Source organism: Myotis myotis, unplaced genomic scaffold, assembly GCF_014108235.1.
Source record: "Myotis myotis isolate mMyoMyo1 unplaced genomic scaffold, mMyoMyo1.p scaffold_m19_p_29, whole genome shotgun sequence".
Classification (NCBI taxonomy): Eukaryota; Metazoa; Chordata; class Mammalia; order Chiroptera; family Vespertilionidae; genus Myotis; species Myotis myotis.
Genome location: NW_023416334.1, coordinates 2,186,220 through 2,206,122, shown reverse-complemented (window position 1 = coordinate 2,206,122; position 19,903 = coordinate 2,186,220). Strand labels below are relative to the sequence as shown.

Genomic DNA, 19,903 nt, shown 5'->3' with positions numbered 1-19,903 from the left:
CCTCAGCCCCTCACCCAGGCTGGCCAGGCACCCAAGTGGGGACCCCCACCCTGATCCAGGACACCCTTCAGGGCAAACTAGCCGGCCCTACCCATGCACCAGGCCTCTACCCTATATAGTAAAAGGGTAATATGCCTCCCGGCACCGGGATCAGCGTGACAGGGGGCAGTGCCCAAACCCCCTGATCGCCCTGCGGCTCTGTGTGTGACAGGGGGCGGGGCCCCAACCCCCTGAGCAGCCCTGCTCTGTGCCTGATAGGGGGGAGCTCCCCAACCCCCCCCCCCCACGGGCCCTGCTCTGTGTGTGATGGGGTAGAGCCATAACCTCCCCATCGGCCCTGCCCTGAGTGTGAGAGTGGCGGCGCCCCAACCCCCTGATGGGCCCTGCTCTGTGTGTGACAGGGGCAGCGCCCCAACCCCCTGATTGTCCCTGCTCTGTGCGTGACAGGGGGTGGCGCCGCAACCTCCCCATCGACCCTGCCTTGAGTGTGACAGGGGACGGTGCCCCAACCCCCCAATTGGCCCTACCCTGAGCGTGACTGAGGGTGGCATCACAACCTCCCAATCTGCCCTGCTCTGTGCATGACGGGGCGGCACCCCAACTCCCCAATCAGCCCTGCTCTGAGCCCGACCAGGGGCTGCACCTAGGGATTGGGCCTGACCTCTGCCACCCGGGAGCAGGCCTAAGCCAGCAGGTCGTTATCTCCCGAGGGGTCCCAGACTGCGAGAGGGCACAGGCCGGGCTGAGGGACCCTCCCCCCCCCCCCCCGAGTGCACAAATTTTTGTGCACCGGGCCTCTAGTATATATATATCCTCACCTGAGGATATTTTTCCCATTGATTTTTAGAAACAGTGGGAGGGAAGATGGGAAGGCAGAGGGAGAAAGAGAGAGAGAGAGAGAGAGAGAGAGAGAGAGAGAGAGAGAGAGAAACATTGATGTGAGAGAGACACATCAATTGGTTGCCTCCTGCACACACCCCAACCAGGGCAGGGGATCAAACCTGCAACCCAGGTATATGCCCTTGACCAGGAATCAAACCCATGATCCTTCAATCTGCAGGCAGATACTCTAACCACTTAGCAACATGGGCTAGGGCTGATGTTATTTTTTTGATGCAATTGTAAATAAGATTGTTTTCTTAGGTTCCCATTATTGGTGTATAAAAATTAAACTGATTTCTGAATACTTATTTTGTATCCTGCTACTTTATTGGATTAATTTATCAGTCCTAGTAGTTTTGGGTGCGATCTTTAGGGGTCTCTCTATACAGTATCATGTCATCAGCAAACAATAAGTTTTACTTCTTCCTTTTCAATTGGATGCCTTTTATTTCTTCTTCTTGGCTCATTGCTGTGGCTGGATTTCCAGTACTATCCTATATAATAAAGAGGGAATATGCAAATTGACCATCACTCCATCACAAAGATGGCTGTGCCCACAGCGGAGGCAGGGGTTTCCGTTGAGGGGGGTCTCTAGTAGACAGCATATAGATGGGTCGTGCTTTCTTATCCATTCAGCTAACCTATGTCTTTTGATTGGAACACTTATGTTGTTTTTATTTAAAATGATTAAAACTATGTTCCTCTGTTTTTTTTCTTTCTTCTTCTTAAAGAAGATCCTGTGAATTTTCTTATAATACTGATTTGAAGGAAATAAACTGCTTTAGCTTGTTCTTGTCTGGGTAGCTCTTAATTTATCTTTTAATTTTACGTGATAGTTTGAGTAAAGTAGTCTTGGTTGTAGGCCTTTGTTTTTTATCACTTTAAATATTTTATGCCAATTTCTTTTGGCCTGAAATATCTTTTGAGAAATCAACTGACAGTCTTATGAGAGCTCCCTTGTAGGTAATAACTGTCTTTCTCTTGTTGTCTTTACCCTTTGCCATTTAATTTTGATGTGTCTTGGTGTGGGCCTCTTTGGCTTCATCTTGTTGGATACTCTCTGCGCTTCCGGGCTTGTGTACTTTTTCTTCACCAAGCGAGGGAAGTTTCATTCATTATTTCTTCAAATAGATTCTCAACCCCTTGCTCTTTTCCTTCTGGAATCTCTATGATTCAGATGTTGTTACACTAAATGTGGTCCCAAATGTCCCTTAAAGTATTATTTTTTAATATATTTTTATTATTATGTCTCTCAGTCGTGGTAGTGTGGCCTTACCAGTATGTAGTAGCTGTCCTGTGGGACCAAGTGGTGCAGTCTCCTTGATTCCTTAGACGGGTGCTCCAGAAATGTCCCTTGTGTGAATTATGTGAACCCCCTTGTTGTAATTGAGTCTTGATTGCTGGTGGCCCATGTATTCATGAGGTTGACCTCGGACTGGCCGAATGTGAGGATCAGCCCTGACCACAATTTTGAGCTGGTATGGGTGCTGACCACACCAAGTGGAATTCGCCTCAGCAGGCTCTGGTGCCTGCCAAGACCTTCCTTTGAATGTGCTACTTATGGAGTCAATTGGATCCTGTTCTATTGTGGTCAAAAGCTGGCCACTGGGTATGTTGCTTCTGGGAGCTCTTGGAAGGGCTGGTTCAGGTCAGTGTCAGGCACTGCCTGTTACTGGCCCTGGGCAACCTGCTTGGAGCCAGAAAGTGGTTCAGAGACTGTGACTACCTGGGCTATGCCCGGGAGTGTGGAAACTGCCACACTGTGCACTAATGCTGGCTTCCACCAGCACAGAGTGCACAGGTAGATCATCAAAAGGCCCAAGGAACCTCAAGAGCTGCCTCCAATGGCCTGCTGCCTGTTGGGCTCAGTCACTCTAAGAGCCTCTGGCAGTACACAGCTGCGTGAGGTAGGACCTCAGTAGCACCAGGTAGGCAGGGGCAAGTGATGTTAGCCAGATTGATATATGTTCAAACTCGGTGCCAGTGCTGGGTCTGAGGCCACTCAGCAAAAGTCCCAGGGTGCACTGAAGCTAGTTCCCCCCACTAGTTTCCCCCAGAGCTTTGTGGTCATGTGGGGTCTCAGGGAATCATCAGAGTGAGGCCAGCAAAAACAGGATTTGGCTATATGCAAGGAGGTTTGGTGTGCACTGGCAAAAATGGTCCCCGTCATAGAGCCACACAATCAGTCTGTCCCTAATTCTGCCCGGACATACTGGAATGCCTGAGCTCAGCAACCTGAGGCCACTGGGAGTTGGGAGGGTGAGGCTAGTGGTTCTACTGTGAGGGGGAGTGGTTGGCCTGGCTTGTGAGATGGTGGGGGCAATAACTTCTGCCCCAGAGCCACACAACTCTGTCACTGATGAGGTTCAAGTCCACCCGGACTGCTACACCTTAGGCCCAGGCAGTGGACTTATCTGCAGGGCATGAGCTCTGCAGGGCAGGTGACAGGGAGTCTGGAGGATGGGGCTATTGCATTCCCCCAGGCTAATGCTCTTTGGAGGCGAGTGCTCAACCCAAGGAAGGTGACATCTATGGTGTGGGAGAGGGATTCAGCACAAGGACCATAGCAGCTCTCCCTTCCACTCTCTTCCCGGAGCCACAAAACACAATCTCTCCTCACATGACTCATCTTCTCCACCTTCCATCAGAGCGGAGGGTGAGTGACTGTAAATGATACTTTGTACATTGTCCCTTTAAGATGACACCAAGGTTCCTACAATTCCTGTCTCTCCCTGGCAGTCAAAATCCCCACTGATTTTTACAGCCAGATGTTATATGGGTACCTCCTCTCACCTCTAGTGCTCTGAGCTGGGGACCCTGGCATAGGGCTGAAACCTATCACTGCTCCCGGGGAACCCCTGCAGCTGCAACAGCCCTTCAGATTCTCAGCCACCTCAGGTGTCTGCAGGGGCCTTCCCTCATTGCATCTTTGCCCTTCCTACCAATCTCTATGTGGCTTCTTCTGTAGATCCTTGGTTATAAGACGTGTTTAGCTAGTCTTCAGTTGGTTATTCAGGTTGATTGTTCTATATTTTAGTTGTAATTCCAGTTTGGCCCTGAGAGGAGGAGAGTGTAACTTCCACCTACTCCACACCATCTTGGATCCCTTCTAACTTTTGGCATTTTAATTACGATGTGTCTTGGTGTGGGACTATATGGTTTCATATCGCTTGGGACTCTCTGCACTTCCCAAACTTGTATGTCTATTTCCTTTGCCAGGTTAAGGAAATTTTTTGCCATTATTTCTTCAAATGGGTTTTCAGTTATTGGTCTCTCTCTTCTCCTTCTGGTGCCCCTGTGATGTAAATGTTGGTGCACTTGAAGTTTTCCCAAAGGCTCCTTAAATTATCTTTTTTTTTCCTATTCTTTTGTCTTTATGCTGTTCTAATTGGGTATTTTCTGCTACCTTGTCTTCCAAATTGATGGTTCAGTCCTCTATTTTATCTAATATACTATTGATTCCCTCTAGTGTATTATTCATTTTAGTTATTGTCTTCTTCATTTCTGACTGATTCTCTTTTATGTTTCCTATCTCATTGTTAACTGTCTCACTGAGTTCATCTACTCTTTGCCCAAGTTCACTGAGCATCTTTATAAGCAGTGTTTTGAACTATGTATCTGGTAGATTGCTTGGTTAAGTTTTTTATGGAATGTTGTTCTATTCTTTTATTTGGGATGTTTCTTTGTCTCCTCATTTTGGCTGCCTCCCTGTGTTTGTTTCTATGTATTACGTAGAGCTACTACACTCCCAGTTTTGGCAGAGTGGCCTTATGTAGTAGGTATCCTGTGGGGACTGGGGCTGCAGTCTCCTTGGTCACCTGAGCCACATCATCCAGGCGTGAGTTTTGTGTGGATTGTGTGTGCCCTCCTATTGCAGTTGATCCTTGATTGCTGTTGGAATGTCAGTGGGAGGGATTGACCTTCAGGGTGATTGGTTGGAAGGATTCTCTGTGAGTACAGCTGTTGTACAGGGGCTGAACCTATAAAGCAGGATTCACTTAGGTGGGCTCTGGTGCCTGCTGAGTCTTGTGTGTGTCACTCATGAAGGTGGTTGGGTGGCATTCTCGTGTGTGAAGCTGTCCACCAGGTGTGTTGGTTCTTGGGCCTCTGGGGAGGTTCAGGCAAAGATCAGCTACTGCCTTTGCCCTGGCAGGGCCACGCAGTATGAGCTACAAAGTCATCTGCAGATTGTTGCCACTGTGCTGGGCTTGGAGGGGGCTAGGGACTAGATGCCACTAGTGCCGGGCCTGAGTCTCTTAGCAAGAGATACAGGGCATGCCAAAGCCAGATGATGCTTGTTTAGGACTTGTGAACCTTGGAGAGATTTAGGAACATCCACAGCATGAGCCAAGACAAGCAGTTTGCATGAACAGACACTGGAAGCAAGTTGAGTGGGCCTGCAAGTTGGTGGGGCAGGGTCTTGGGAAATCACCAGGGAGGGGCCACCCTCGTTAGGCAGGTTGATGGAGACTCTGATATGGCACCTGCCTGCAGTGGGAGAGCTCAGCAAAGGAGAAATGGTCCCTTCCAGCACTTCTGTCTGGGAGAAAGCTGCCCCTGCAGCCTTCACCCTGACGCCAGACAATTCAGTTCCTCCTCTACGTCTCTGGTGCCTTTTGAGCTGCTGCCTCCGGGCTGGAGCTCAAAGCGAGTGAGTTCTGTCTGTAAGTCTGTGCACAGGCCCTTAAAGAGAAACGCGTGGGACTCCAGGAGCCCTCAGTCTCACACAGCTGGTTTTCACAGCCAACAGTCATGGGGACTTCTGTTCCTGGCTCTGGAACCTTGGGCTGGGGAGCCTGGTGTGGGGCTGGGATTCCTTGCTCCTCAGGAGGAACCGCCACAGCCAAGATATCCCGCCCAGTTTTTAACAGCCACACGTGATGCAGGACTGGTCTGTTTCATGTCTCTGCCCCTCCTACCAGTCTCGACGTGGCTTCTTCTGTACGTCCTTAGTTACAGGGCTTCTGTTCAGCTGGACTCAAAGCACTTGTCAATGATGGCATTTTTCATGTGGCCGAGGAGGAGTGCGTTGCATTTACCTGCTCTGCCATCTGGACTGGAAGTCCCCTTTCTGCCCTTCGTTTACCTGTGTTCCCTTTTTGAAAAAAATTCAGCCTCAACTAAGAACCCAGGGTTACAGTATTGCCCATCTCCAATGGTCAACAAGATGACATTAATACTGAACTGCCTAGGATGAGCTTTCCTAGTGCGGTGAGACTACAGGCAGCACCCAACCAAAAGACTGGCCATCATTGCATCCTTTGGATCGATTTATGGCCAAACGGGGGAAGTGTGGATGAAAAATGGGTTTTATAAAAAGTAACTCACAAGGTAATCTGATAATAAATTACTAACTGGGCATGTTATGGTGGGTAAGTCACATCCCAGGCATATAACCTTTTAGTTATTTACAGAAGAACGTAATCATAACTAAAAACAAATTTTACTGTAATGTTTACTTTCTTTTTTAAAAAATAGCAGACAGAAAATAAAATGTTAACATTGATTACATCTAGTATTGTAAATTATAGGTATTCCATATTCTTTATACCTTTCTGAGACATTTAAATATTCAGTAATTTGTGACCTTAATGCTGTACCCACAGGGCCAAAACCACAAAACCCAATCAGATGCAACTTACATTTCTGTCCCAGCTAGACAGGAGGGCATTGGAAGACTACAGAATCCAGTCAGTGACAAAGGTAAAGAACATGCTCAAAGAATGACATAAGGGTGGACAGCAATGGTGGCATGCATGGCAGAAATTGTCCTTAAAGCCAGACAGGGAGCTAAACCAATGTACGGAGAGAAGGAAATGCAAAAGCCAAACAAGCCCACAAGTACAAGAAAAGATGCATCATTAGCCACTGGGGAAACGCAAGCCAAACAAGTGCACCTCTTCCTGCCATGAGGGAACTAGAACTTTTTATTTTTTAAAATATATGCATTTTATTGATTTTTTTACCGAGAGGATGGGAGAGGGATAGAGAGTTAGAAACATCAATGAGAGAGAAACATTGATCAGCTGCCTCCTGCACACCCACTACTGGGGATGTGCCCGCAACCACGGTACATGCCCTTGGCCGGAATTGAACCTGGGACCTTTCAGTCTGCAGGCCGACGCTCTATCCTCTGAGCCAAACCGGTTAGGGCATAGAACTTTTTATTTATTTGTGTGTGTGTGTGTGCATGTGCATGTGTGTGCATATGTGTGTGTGCATGTGCATGTGTGTGCATGTGTGTGCACATGCATGTGTGTTTTGTTTTCTCTTTTTTTAAATAACCTTTTTAAAGAGGAAAATAAATGTTGGCAAGAATGTGGTAGGGACATAAAACGGTGTAGCCAGTTTCAAAAACAGCCTGGAAGCTCTTCAAATGGGTAATCACAGGATTACTGTATACCCAGCAATCCCACCCCTGGGTGCTTACCCCCCAAAATTAAAAGCTATAGCCACACAAAAAGTTGTAGATGCGTGTTTGTAACAGCATTATTCATAATAGGCAAAAATATAAGCAATCCAAATGTCCATTAACTGTTGAATAGGTAATATATCCATTATTCAGCTATAAAAAGAAATTAAGAAAGGTACATGCTACAACATGAATGAACCTTAAAAACATTATGATAAGTGAAATAAACTAGTCACAAAGAACCATATTTTGTACTTGAGGCCCGATGCACGAAATTCATGCAAGGGGCTCGGCCTTCGCAGCCCCAGTTCCTCGGCCCTCGCAGCTGTGATGACTGCCTCGGCCCTTGCAGCCCCAGCTTCATCTGGAAGGTTGTCCAGATGGTCATTCTGCTGTTCGGTCGTTCAGTCAATTTGCATGTTATGCTTTTATTATTATAGATGGTTTCATTTATGTGACATGTCCAGAATAGGCAAATCCACAGAGACTGGAGTAGGTTAGTGGTGACCAGAAAGACATAACTCTACACATCCAAGAAGCTCAACTCACTCGATGACATCCACAGCAGAATGTATTATAATCAAATAGTCAAAAGACAAAGGAAGTTTTAATCAGCAAGAAAGAAGTAACTCATCATATAAAAGGGATCATCAGTAAGATTAACAGCCTCGTCAGAAACCATGAAGGCCGCAGGGCAGTGGAATGACAAATTTGATTACTAAAAAACAAAACAACAACAAAACCATCAACCAAAACTTTTGTATCTGACAAAAGTAATCTTTAAAAATGGAGAGCCTGGTTGGTGTGGCTCAGTTGGTTGAGCTTCTTCACATGAACCAAAGGTCATCAGTTTGATCCCAGTCAGGGCACATGCCCAGGTTGTGGATTCGATCCCTGGTCCAAGTGCATATGGGAGGCAACAGATCAATGTTTCTCTCACATCAACGTTTCTCTCTCTCTCTCCTTTCCTCTCTCTCTACAATCAATAAAAATATTGTTTTTAAAAATGAAGGAGAAATTTAGAGCACACTCAGATAAACAAACGTTAAGGGATAGTTTTGGCAATAGACTTGCCCTAAAAGAATGGCTTAAAGGGATTCCTTCAGGTTGAAAGGAAAGGATGCTAGTGAGTAACTCAAAGTTATATGCACAAATAAAGACCCCCACGAAAGGGAACTATTGGACAAAGATAAACGCCAGCTATAAAAAGAAATGAATCCATATTTCATGCCCCGCATAATTTAAAGGACAAATGCAGGAAAAGAATTATAAATATTTATTACTGGGCACACATGTGTAAAGATGCACTGTGACACCAACAATGTAAGAGGTGGGTGGCAGATCTATATCGGAGTAGGATATTGTATGCTAATGAGGTTAAGATGGTATCAATACAAACAACATTGTTATAAATTTAAGATGTTAGATATAATCCCCATGGTAATCATGAAGGAAATATCTAGAATATCCTATATTATAAAGATGTAATATGCAAGTGGTTGTTACATAACAACCGCGTAATGACCAGATCATGGATCAGCAGGAGGGTGGGACAGCGAGCTACAAGCAGGTGGCAGAGAGCTACAGGAGGGGGCAGGGCAGCAAGCTATGAGGGGGAAGCGGGGGAGTGGGGCAGGGGGAGCTACAGGAGGAGGGTCCTGGATTGTGAGAGGGCACAGGCCAGGCTGAGGGACCCCACCGGTGCACAAATCTGTGCACCAGGCCTCTAGTTATTTCAAAATGATATATGATCTTTTGGTCAAATATGTTTGGCAACCTTCCCAGGGTTTGAATTTTAAGAGACTTTTCCTTAGCCTAGAAATGGCTTTGGGTATTTCTGGTCGGCCCCTGGAATGTCTCAAGGATTTGTTCTTTCTCCTTCTGAAGGAGAAATTTAAAACTAATCAGGCATGTTTGATATGCTTAAAATACATGGGAAGTTTGTCAAATAAAGAAATAATAGCTATGTTTTATTTGTATATACATACTATTAAAATGAATAGTCTAGAAATTATATAAAAATCTCCAAGGGTCTACAAATTCTGATATACTTTCATTCATAACTCTGTTTGTTATTCTGGAATGTTGTGTCTTACAAAAAGGACAGAGTTCCATGTCAATTGCATTATAATCAGATCTATAATCATGTCATTTTAAGGTTTTTTTTGTCATTTAGAGACAGTATTATTTTGTTATAATACATTTACAAAAATGTTACATCTTCTAAAAAATCCATGGAAAGGACTCTGGCTTATTTTAAATTACATGTCTCTAAGTATACATTTTCAGATCATACCCTTAAACTGGACAAGGATAACTAAAACTCTATGGAATGTCTGGACTTATAAAAATACTTGCAAAAATCCAGAGCAACAAAAACTGGTTTTGGGACTGAATGAACTGAAAATAATTGTAGTTTTGGTAACTTTTTGTTGAAAATATTGCTGATTTTTGATCTTTCTGTTTTCCAGGCTTACGAAAACTTGCTTCTTTTCTTAAAACAATTTGGTAAATTATACTTTCATAAACAATATTGAGGCACTTATATTTTTCTTTCTACCTGATCCCTCCCTAATTTGAAAACTTTTAATAAGTATTATTAATCTCATGGCTATGTATTTGTTCACATAAATCCAATAAGAATCTGATTTCTTTTTAACATGACATAGACTAGTTTCCAATTATGGTTTTATTAACCAAGACTTTGACTGAAATGTCATGTCTGAGAGAGAATGCCAGGAATCTGGATGTCACCATAAAGCTTTAAGAAATGGGGACTGTTTTTAAAGCTGGTAGAAGCCCCTGGGATAAACGTCCTGGTACCTTGCTTATTCATATGGCTCATGGCAGTCTTTCTTGGTAAGGAGCAAGGGTTGCTTTCCTGGAAGATGGCAAAGAAAGAACCTCAAGACATTTGGGGGCCTCAAGAACTTGAGGAATGCACCCTAACCTATAAGTAGTGCAAGCAAAACCAGATGGCTTGGCTTCTGTGCCCTGAGGGGTTGACTAAAGGTCAATCTATTCTTGTTGTGTTTATGCAAATAATTGATCAGGGTTAGCTAGCTAGTTTAATTAGGCAGACAGGAGGGGGGTCCAGGAAGGACAGAGGTCTCTTTGGCCTGAGCAATTAAAGCAGCCCTGACCTGAGCAGCTGGGAGAGCCATAGCGATAATAAAACACCTTCGGCCAGGACAACAGAGAGAGATCCATAAGGGAGAGCAAAAGCAACTCCACCCTGAACAGATAAGATGGCTATGTGAAGGGCACCATGTGGGCTTAGAGCTATGGAGCAGAATGACCAATGAGGAAAGCACGGGGGCCCCAAAGTAAGGGAAGAAACTAATTAGAAATGTCATGCTCAGACGAAGAGGTACAGCCTTTGTAAACCCGGAGACAAAGAGAGATTCAGATTATTTAGATATTTCCCCATTAGAGAGAGAGAGAGGGAGGGAGAGCAGGCCTTTTCCAGTTGGGGGCCCCTCTCCAGGAGGTCCCCTTTGGGGACATCCCTGCCCAGATGGAGTTTGCATATGCTTCCAATAAACGTCTACATTTTTATTAACGAAATCTATTAGTCCACGAATTTATTCTTTAACTTTGTTGGACAAGAACCCACAAGAAGAATCTGCACCCCAAGCCCCAGGTTTCATAATCAGGCCAAATTAAAACTAGATTTAATGAAGTCTCTAATAAAAATGACAGCCATTTTAGGGAGAAAAATTGTGTTTTAATGGAAATCACAATACAGTTGATTGTCTTCAAAGTTTAAAGTTTTGTTTTTAACTGTGAACTGAACTGGTTCCTGAATCTTCCAGATGTCTTCAGCCCTCCAAGTTAATGTTTCATTTTTTTCTCCCACCCTTTGACTTGGAGTAATTGAGAGCTACTGATACAATGCCAACCACAGAGAATCTATGAGCACCTGATGACGTCACCAGAGATATTTAAACTGCAGATAAAGAGGACCTATCAGATTGTCACTGCTTGCTTTCATTCCAGCAAAAGAAACTTTAACCCTTCTTGACTGACAGTCTTACAAACTCAGAAACTGGTTTATAATTTGCTCTGATCATTAACCTTTGTGTTTTTCTTCTGTTTTCATAGGCAGACCCCTTATCAAATACCTGGGTACTGTTTACCCAACGTAGGTCTCACTTCGAAAGCCCATCTGCATCACCACCTCCTGAAGTGAGACTCAATGATTTAACAAAACTGACTAATTTTCAGGCTAAATAATTAAATCAATGAAATATGGAGCAATCAATAAAGATGATGGTGCTTTGGGGACTCCAGCCTGTCCCTCCTTTGGGAGAATCAGCTAACAGCCTCTGTTCCAGTCTCTGAACATTCCCTGTGTCCCTCAGGTAGGCAGGGAGAGACGTCCACACCCTGTAGAGGCAGGGCCACAGCCCTTGTCAGCAGAAAGCAGTTACTAAAGACAGACCTTCCACCCTCCTCACCCCTAAGTGATTTCAGGGAGGGAAGTCTGTCTCTGAGGAGGGAGGGAGACAGGCAGGCCGGGACTAATGCACTTCAGCAGCACTTTCCATATGAAACCAGTCCCCTAGGTCTGCGATTTGATACTAACGGGGAAAGGATAGGGGTGGGGTACGCAATAAGAACAGAATCCTAGTTGATTAATGGCTATTCACTGCGCTAACTCTGGGTAAGAGATTTTTCTTACAGATTCTGGGAAACTGTGGAGGACGTGTTGTAACAAGAAAAACAGAGTCATAAAGAGAAACTGACCTTGAAGTCCAGGTGGCTCCATCACTCAGAGAGAAGGTACATTTTGAGAGCAAATCAAGGACAAGGCACGCTGAAGTAGGGATGTCTGGGGGCCGACCTTCTCGAGGACAATGTTAGAAAACAGACCTGGATACTCACACAGGTGTAGGTTTTTCCCCCCCACCCTCAGCCCAGTGGTTCTCAACCTTCCTAATGCTGTGAGTCTAGCCCTATATAATGGCTGGCTTGAGATGAGATGAGATGAGATGAGATGAGATGAGATGAGAGAGCGATTTTTCAGGGTATTATACCTGCCGGATCGCCAGCATCTGAATAAAATCACCTCAAAGATTCAACCTTGTCTCTACTAGTTGACTCTGATGTGTCAGGCAGCCGACCGTGGTTCCAGTTTCAAATCTGAGCTCTCAAAGGAAGCAGAAATGCCCCTTAGCCCAAATTAGCTCGCCCAATAACAGCCTGTACATAAAATGTGATTTCACATACCAAGCTCACGCAACTGTAAAGCTGAAAGAGAAATTTCTGTGGCCCCACCATAATCTTAGGGCATATGCCCAGCTCACGTGGGGACAGGGGGATTTTTAAAAAATTGACTTGAGAGAGAGAAACATCAATTTGTTGTTCCACGTGTTTATGCATTCATTGGTTGACTCTTGTATGTGCCCTGACCCAGAATAGAACCTGCAACCTTGGCCGCCTCAGGACGATGCTCTAACCCAGTGATGGCGAACCTATGACACGCGTGTCAGAGGTGACACGTGAACTCATTTTTTTGGTTGATTTTTCTTTGTTAAATGGCATTTAAATATATAAAATAAATATCAAAAATATAAGTCTTTGTTTTACTACGGTTGCAAATATCAAAACATTTCTATATGTGACACGGCACCAGAGTTAAGTTAGGGTTTTCAAAATGCTGGCACGCCGAGCCCAAAAGGTTCGCCATCACAACTGGGCCACCCAGCCAGGGCTCTGAGCCTGGGAAAAATCAACTGCCATCCCCAGCAGGAGGAGTTTTCTCATCCTCTGTAAAAGCCTGGATGAAATGCAAGAGAGAGGCAATTTCCCACTGAATGACCAACCCAGGGCAGCAGGCACAGGGGCCTCCTGTAATTCCATCGCCTCTAGTTCGGAGAGGCTGCAGCGAGGGGGACGCCTGGACGCATGTGTCAGAGCGGGCAACCCGATGACGCCAAAGCGCTTTGGTTTAACTTCACAACAGGGAAAAGTGAAGCGCTGTCCTCTTCCCAGTGCACTCTACCCCATCGCTACAAATTCCTGCCAGCAGCCGGCCCCCGGGGAGCAGAGCCCGCCCCCCGGGAAGCAGACTGCGGTACTGGCACCCCGGTCAGGCTCCAACCCTGTAAAGCAGGGTTTTCCACCCTTTGTATCTCGTGGCACATAAACTAATTAAAACAGTTCTGCAGCGCACCAAGAAAATATATCTATTTGCAGATCTGACCAAAAAAAAGTATCCTTGTGATTCATTCGCACCCGAGGGCTACTGTGCTGGCTGTTGTCATTTTTTTTACCTGACAGTCGAAGGGGAAAGAGGCCAGCGCCCTGACTAGCCAGGCTCTGCATGTTTAAAACTTCTTTCAGCAGCTGGTTGGAAATCACTGCTGTAAAGGAAGGCCTGTCGGACATAATACAACTCCAGTTCTGGGGCTTTATCATGTTGTCAGCCCAACTAAAAAGGTAAACATTTAAAAACCTGCCGATACAGCGATCACTGGGGCATCCAGCTCGACTCCCCCCCACCCCCCCACCCCGCTGTCCCCGCTGTCCCCGCATGGCATGGCGATGCCAGTGAGAGCGCCCACTGGGCAAGGACTGCGGAGGGAGAAGGAGGAAGCAGCAGGTACAGCAGCCCCGCACCCTGATCTGTGGGAACCTCAAACAAAGGGAGAAAACGAAGGTGGCACCTCCTGGATCGCAGGGTGACAGGGTGAAGGCGCCGCTGCGTGGGGGCTGCCCCAACGTTATCATCCCTCCGGCACAATCCGAAAGGCCCTCCTCCTCCGGCTGGCTCCTCCAGCCGGTTCTCTCTGGGGCTGCCACCACAGGGGGCCTTCGCTCAGCGCCACCCTCCTCACTGGAGGCTGCGGGGGCTCCTCGCCAGGCCTGGTCCGCCTTCTGAGTAACCTGGTCTCCTCTTTTCGTTTCGTAAGCGTCTCCAGTGCCCTCGGTGCCTGAGCTCTGACCCCAGATGAAAATTTACAGTATCGTTTCGCACTGAGTAACAATCTAAGACACAAGGAAAAATGTATTGTAACATATTTTAAATAATTCAGATAGCAGCAGCCCTTAAGCACTCAGCACGTGTGTTTGTATCTAAAGAAACAGTGAGCAGAACAGCAAAGCCACGAGGAATGCAGTCCGCACAGTGGTCCTTGGCAAGGCCGTGGGGGATGAACTTCCCTCTGATGTGACTTCTCAGACATTGTCGTGGTAAGAACGTAGCTTCTACTTGGTTCATTTTCTTCCTTGGAAAGTACATCTTTGAACTCTCAGTTCTTGAAAGCCATGGGCACGGCTGACCTGCCTTACCTGCAGGCAAATCCCCACGGGGCCTATGAATGACTTGCTTGTGAGCTCAAAAGTCTTACCGGCCCGACTCTCTCTCCGCCGCCCTAAGCTCGGACACACACCCGCACCAGAACACCCGCCAGCAGCACGGCCAGGAGCCCCAGCAGCAGGAGCCCCCGCCGCAGCGCCAGCTGCCTCCCGGTCAGGCCGGCCGGCCTGCGCCTCGGCCTCCGAGGGGCCGCTTCCTGGTGCAGCTGCTGATCCAGCGGGGCTTCGTCTTTCTTTTCAGCGACTCTCATCCCGGTCTCTCCCCGGCTCCCAGGGCCCCCTGGGGAAAGGAACTCAGTTAGCCGCCCGGCAGGAACTCTCCATCCGCATAAAAGGGACAGCAGAGGTGCCTGTACTGTGTGTTACTACCGGAGAAAGGTGGTTCCGGAAGCAGTTGCTCCACGGAGAAATGAAAGAAATTCCTTCTCAGAGGCCTCTCCATCGCCCACCACACCCTGGCCGGCGGCTGCTGCCGCGGGGGCCCAGGGAGCCCTGCCCACCCACCACCTAGAGGCCGGTGGTGGCTCTCGAGGCTAAAATTCGGAGGAGACTTCAAGGGACCACACCTATGCAACTGTCAGGAAGAGGAGATGGCCGGCAGAGGGGAAAGCCTAGGCAGTGATTCAGGGCATTCAAGTGCTGTAACCAAAGAGGGATGTGACTCCACCCTGAGGGCCGCGCGTGCCCCAGGACCGGACTGGCCTGGATGTAGCCTCGAGACCCTTAGATAGTGAGAGTGAGAACAATTTCCTGAAAACTTCCCAAGAGGAGAACAAAGGCAGGTCACCTAATGGAGCAAGAACAGACCTGTCACTAAGCATACAGGCGTGAGGGATGCTACAATGCCCTCCGTTGGGAGGGAAAACAATTGCAAATAGAACAGTGTCATCTGCACTTACAAAGTGCTTCTTTGCGAGAGGCCACTGCTCTCACACAGCCATGCATGCGAGGTAGGCTGCTGTCTCCTGCTTTTCACACGTGGTGGGGGCAGAAGACTGGGCCAGCCCGTCCCTGAAGACAATCTGAGAGCTGGTGAAGTAAGTGAATACCACCCCGAAGGCACCGGAGCACAGCAGTGCAATGGACAGGCAGTCACCAGCGCAAGGCCTGGGCCTGGGGCCTGGGGCAGGTGGACCCGGCCAGGGAGCTGGCACTTGGGGCCACCTTTGGCCGAGAGTCTCCCCTGGAGGAGCAGTTGGAGAGCCCAGCCCTGACCCAGGTGAGCCCTCTGTACTGCAGGCTGGAGCTCTGAAGGGCTGCACTGAGAACAAGCATGAACCAGAAGTAGCCAGCCCTTACACGGCCACCTCTGGGGGAGCCGGGGGCCGGGGGCGGGGGGATGGGAGGGCCAGAGCTCCCATTTCTGCCACTGCTCTGGACGGCTAGTAAGCAAGTGTTAGAAGCAAAGGAACCCGCTCTGGAGACAGACAACACCATCTTGGGCCTCAAATTACTTTGACAAACACTTTCAAACGCGAAAAGCCTAGCAAACGACCTGCGATTACGAGGTACCTGGGAGACTACGAAGTGCGGACGAGATATGGCAGAAAAACAGACTCGACCACTGACTGTGACTGAGCCACCCCGAGCTCAAAGGGCTTCTGTTCTAAAGGAGCGAAGGGCGAGTGTGGGCGCTGACTGCGTGCCTCCGGAACCCGGGACCCGGAGTTGCTAAGCTGACCGAGGAAAACGAGAAAGTCATCTGCAGGGTGTTTGTCAGAAGCACCAGCCAAGACAATAACCCGCTTAAGGCTTCCGTATGTGCCTGGTGAACAGGAAAACCCCACTGGAACAAACAAGCAGATGCCAGTTTCCCGGACAGGCCCGAGCCCAGGGCCACGGCACCAGAACCACCCTCAGGGGTCGCAGGAGCACCACAACCAGCCCGGGAGTGGCCACCTGCAGACTTGGGTCGTCGGTAGCAGTAGGCTCATGTCCGGAGTTAGGGCAAATGAATCTCAAGTCTTTTACCCCAAATTGGGTGTTTCTCGCCTTATTCAAGTGGAAACCCACAGCAGCAGATGGAGGTGTGGCCCACGAAGGGCCCCAGGACCGCCTGGAGCGGCTGTCCCGGTGCAGCAGCCAGAGCATACCTGGGTCAAGTAGGCCCTGAGCCAGCGATGTCCCATCCTGGGCCCCGGGTCGTCTCATGTTGGCATGTACCTGAGCCTACAAACGAAACGCAAGTGAATCCCCAGCTCTCCACGGTGCAGGGGCCTATCTGACTTGACTACCCAGTTCAGAGAAAGCCCAGCCATTTTCTGTCATTCACATGGAACAGCGGAGCTTCTCCTGTTCACACGTATGGACTCATCTTTCATGATGACTGACGTGGGGGAGGTTGGATGGAAAAGCACAAGATGAGGGGGAGGAGGGGGTCCAAGATCATCTCGAGGTAGCCCCTCTTGCCCTTTATCTCATTCATCTGTCACCGATTTTTCAAACCCCACATTGACCCTAGAAAGTTGGGGAGAAAGGTGCACACATGCATCTTAACAGAATGTTTTGGGGTCATAAAAACAGTATCAGGAGACACGTGATGGCACGCCACCTTTCCAGTTCCACATTTGTCCTGAAATTGGCTTGTCAGACACAAGGGAAGTGGCCCAGCATGGGATCCCAGGAAGAAAGGAACCCCCACTTTCCTATTCGATGAATAAACAAAGGGGAATGAGTCAAGCGAGGGTCACCTGGCCCTTCAAGTCTGAATTAGATGCAGATAAAACCACAACAAGAGAGGAACAAGAATGAGAGCGAGAGAAGGGGAGGGGAGAGAGGAGAGCCCAGCAGACTCTCCGAGGGAGGACCTGGCCGGCCGGCAGTGAGCGCGTTACCTGCTGACAGGCTTTCTCCCAGTTCAGCCGAGCGATAAAGCCCAGGAAGCAGACTGCCTGGCAGACGGTGCAGATGACGATCCCCGCCCACAGACCTGGGGGGACAGCGGGCGGAGGTTAACGGTGGAACCAGCCTCCCGCGGAGCATGCTTCTCCCGTCTCCCGTCTCAGCATCTGCTTTCACCGCCGAGCTAGAGCCAGAGCCTCTCTCCTGCTCTCTCCTTCAGTTTCCAGGAGGCCCAGGGCTCCCTGGCCTACCTCCTGGAGTTTTGGATCTCAGAACAAATGTTCAGAATCATGTTAGAAAAGTGACAGTTATAAGGAAAGGAAATTTCCAGGACAAACAACATCCCATCTCTAATAGTACTGCCAGACTACCACGCCCCATTTCATTCAGAGAAGGAACTAACGCTTTTAAGCAGACGCAACAGCTGCCTAAAGTGCTGCTGCTCTCTCCCTGGGCGCTTCCTGCAGAACCTACTTGCTCAGGCGCCAAGCTGGCAGCTCTAGGGCAGGTACCTGAGTGACAATGGAGGATGAGAAAAGCCTTGTAGATCCTGAAGTACCATCCATATGCCACTTAATAACCCACATGTGGCCAGAGGGAGACCCCCGGGGGTGAGGGGATTTTTGGTCAACAGTGAACTAACGGCATCAGAAACTCTAACAATAGCCATAGCGGTGAGAGACTAAATATACAGACAAAGGTCAAACCCTGACCCACAGCCTATGGCAACCTGTCTTAAACCCACCGTATCTGCAATTAACATCCCAGGACGCCAGCCTGCTCTGCTCCAGTCCTGAGCGAGGCCACATGGCTATTGCTAGGGACAGTCTAGGAAGTGAAATAACAACTTCTGCACCAATTGATCCAAAATGACCAGGTCTTGACCAATAACTGACAGCTTCCCAAAATTTTGTCCCTGCTTCCTATTTAGGACCAGCCAGAGAAAACCAAGCATGCACCCCTAACCAACTGCACAGGACACCCCACTTCTAGTCCGCTGGCCTCCACAGGGCTCAGGGGAGCCTTCGCTTCGTCCCACTGCAGCGCGCTCCCTCCCCGCTGCCTGCCTTTAAGTCTCTGCCAAGCACAGTGCAGGCGGCTGGCTGTGCAGAGCAAGCTCTGAATGAGCGGCCTTGGTGTGTCCCACTTGGTTGGTCTTTGGCTCTTTCTGAATCTGGGTAAAGTACAGTGGCCAGGCTGGGCTAATGGTTTACAGGGAGGTGCCCAGATTCAGTGCCAAGTACCAATCATTCTCAAATCACACTTTCCAGGTGTGATGAACTGATATCCTATATAGTAAAAGGGTAATATGCAAACTGACCCTAACAGCAGAACGACTGGGAATGACTGGTCACTATGACACACACTGACCACCAGGGGGCAGACACTCAATGCAGGAGCTGCCCCCTGGTGGTCAGTGCGCTCCCACTGGGGGAGCTCTGCTCAGCCACAGCCAGGCTGCCAGCTGCCAGCACAGCGATGGTGGTGGGAGCCTCTCCTGCCTCCTTAGCAGAGCTAAAGATGTCCGACTGCAGCTTAGGCCTGCTCCCCGCTGGCAAGTGGACATCCCCCGAGGGCTCCCGGGCTGCCAGAGGGATGTCTGACTGCCAGCTTAGGCCTGATCCCCCCATACACCCGGGGATCGGGCCTCTAGTTTAGAATAAAGTAGGTGCACTGGGCCTCTAGTTTAGAATAAAGTTAGTGACTAACTGTCACTCCTATAATGGACAAACAGAAGCACATATATATTCAATCTATTGTTCCCAACCTATAGAAACTATGAGCTCACCCTAACCATCTTACTAGTAAACAGAATATAACCAGCTGCTCTAGCTGTAATTTGCAAGCTATGAATTAGATTTCCAGGAGTTTCACGATACACTATTTAAAAGATTGCTGTTTGACCTCACCTAAGAACCCTAAAACCAGAAGGTTATCAGAATCCCTGGGCAGAGCCCAGGAACGTGTGTGTTTGAAAAGCCTCCCAGGGGATGATGATGGCCCTTGTGATCTGTGGAGCCGCCCACGGGACCCTGTGGCGTTGTGCTGCCCGAGGGCGCCGTGTCCAGTTCTAAGTGGTGGGTCAGAGGTTGGCTGCAGTCCTCCCGCAGAGCCCTCACCTCCCTGGGTCCCAGCGTTTTTTTATTGAGATGCAATTGACACTCAGCATGACATTCGTTTCAGGCGCACAACATGATAATTCATCACGTATATATACAGTTCACCCTTGAATAATGTGGTGCTAGGGTCTTATCCGCTGCTGCAAGGGTTCAGGAATCTGGAGAAGGGGCTGTGATGTAAATTAAATAAACTAGACATGAAATATAAATTTGGGGGAGCCAAGGGAGACTTAGCTCTAGTGACTAAGCTCTCTGAATCTCTGGTCCCCTCAGCCCAGCCTGCACCCTCTCCAATCCAGGACCCCTTGGGGGATGTCCGAAATTC

General features: G+C 48.4%; 1 protein-coding gene across 7 annotated transcripts in view; it reads right to left on the bottom strand.

Moving 5' to 3' along the window:
• Nucleotides 1-14,280: 14,280 nt before the first annotated feature.
• Nucleotides 14,281-19,903, bottom strand: part of SLC47A1 (solute carrier family 47 member 1) — a 39,821-nt gene continuing 34,198 nt past the window's right edge. For all 7 annotated transcript variants that reach the window (XM_036296387.1, XM_036296389.1, XM_036296388.1 and 4 more), the window contains 3 exons: nucleotides 17,452-17,546; nucleotides 16,711-16,786; nucleotides 14,281-14,897 (listed from right to left, as the gene is read on the bottom strand). In XM_036296387.1, coding sequence (XP_036152280.1) covers nucleotides 14,674-14,897; nucleotides 16,711-16,786; nucleotides 17,452-17,546 — 395 coding nt within the window. In that variant the 3' untranslated portion in view covers nucleotides 14,281-14,673. The remainder of the gene's footprint in view (nucleotides 14,898-16,710; nucleotides 16,787-17,451; nucleotides 17,547-19,903) is intronic.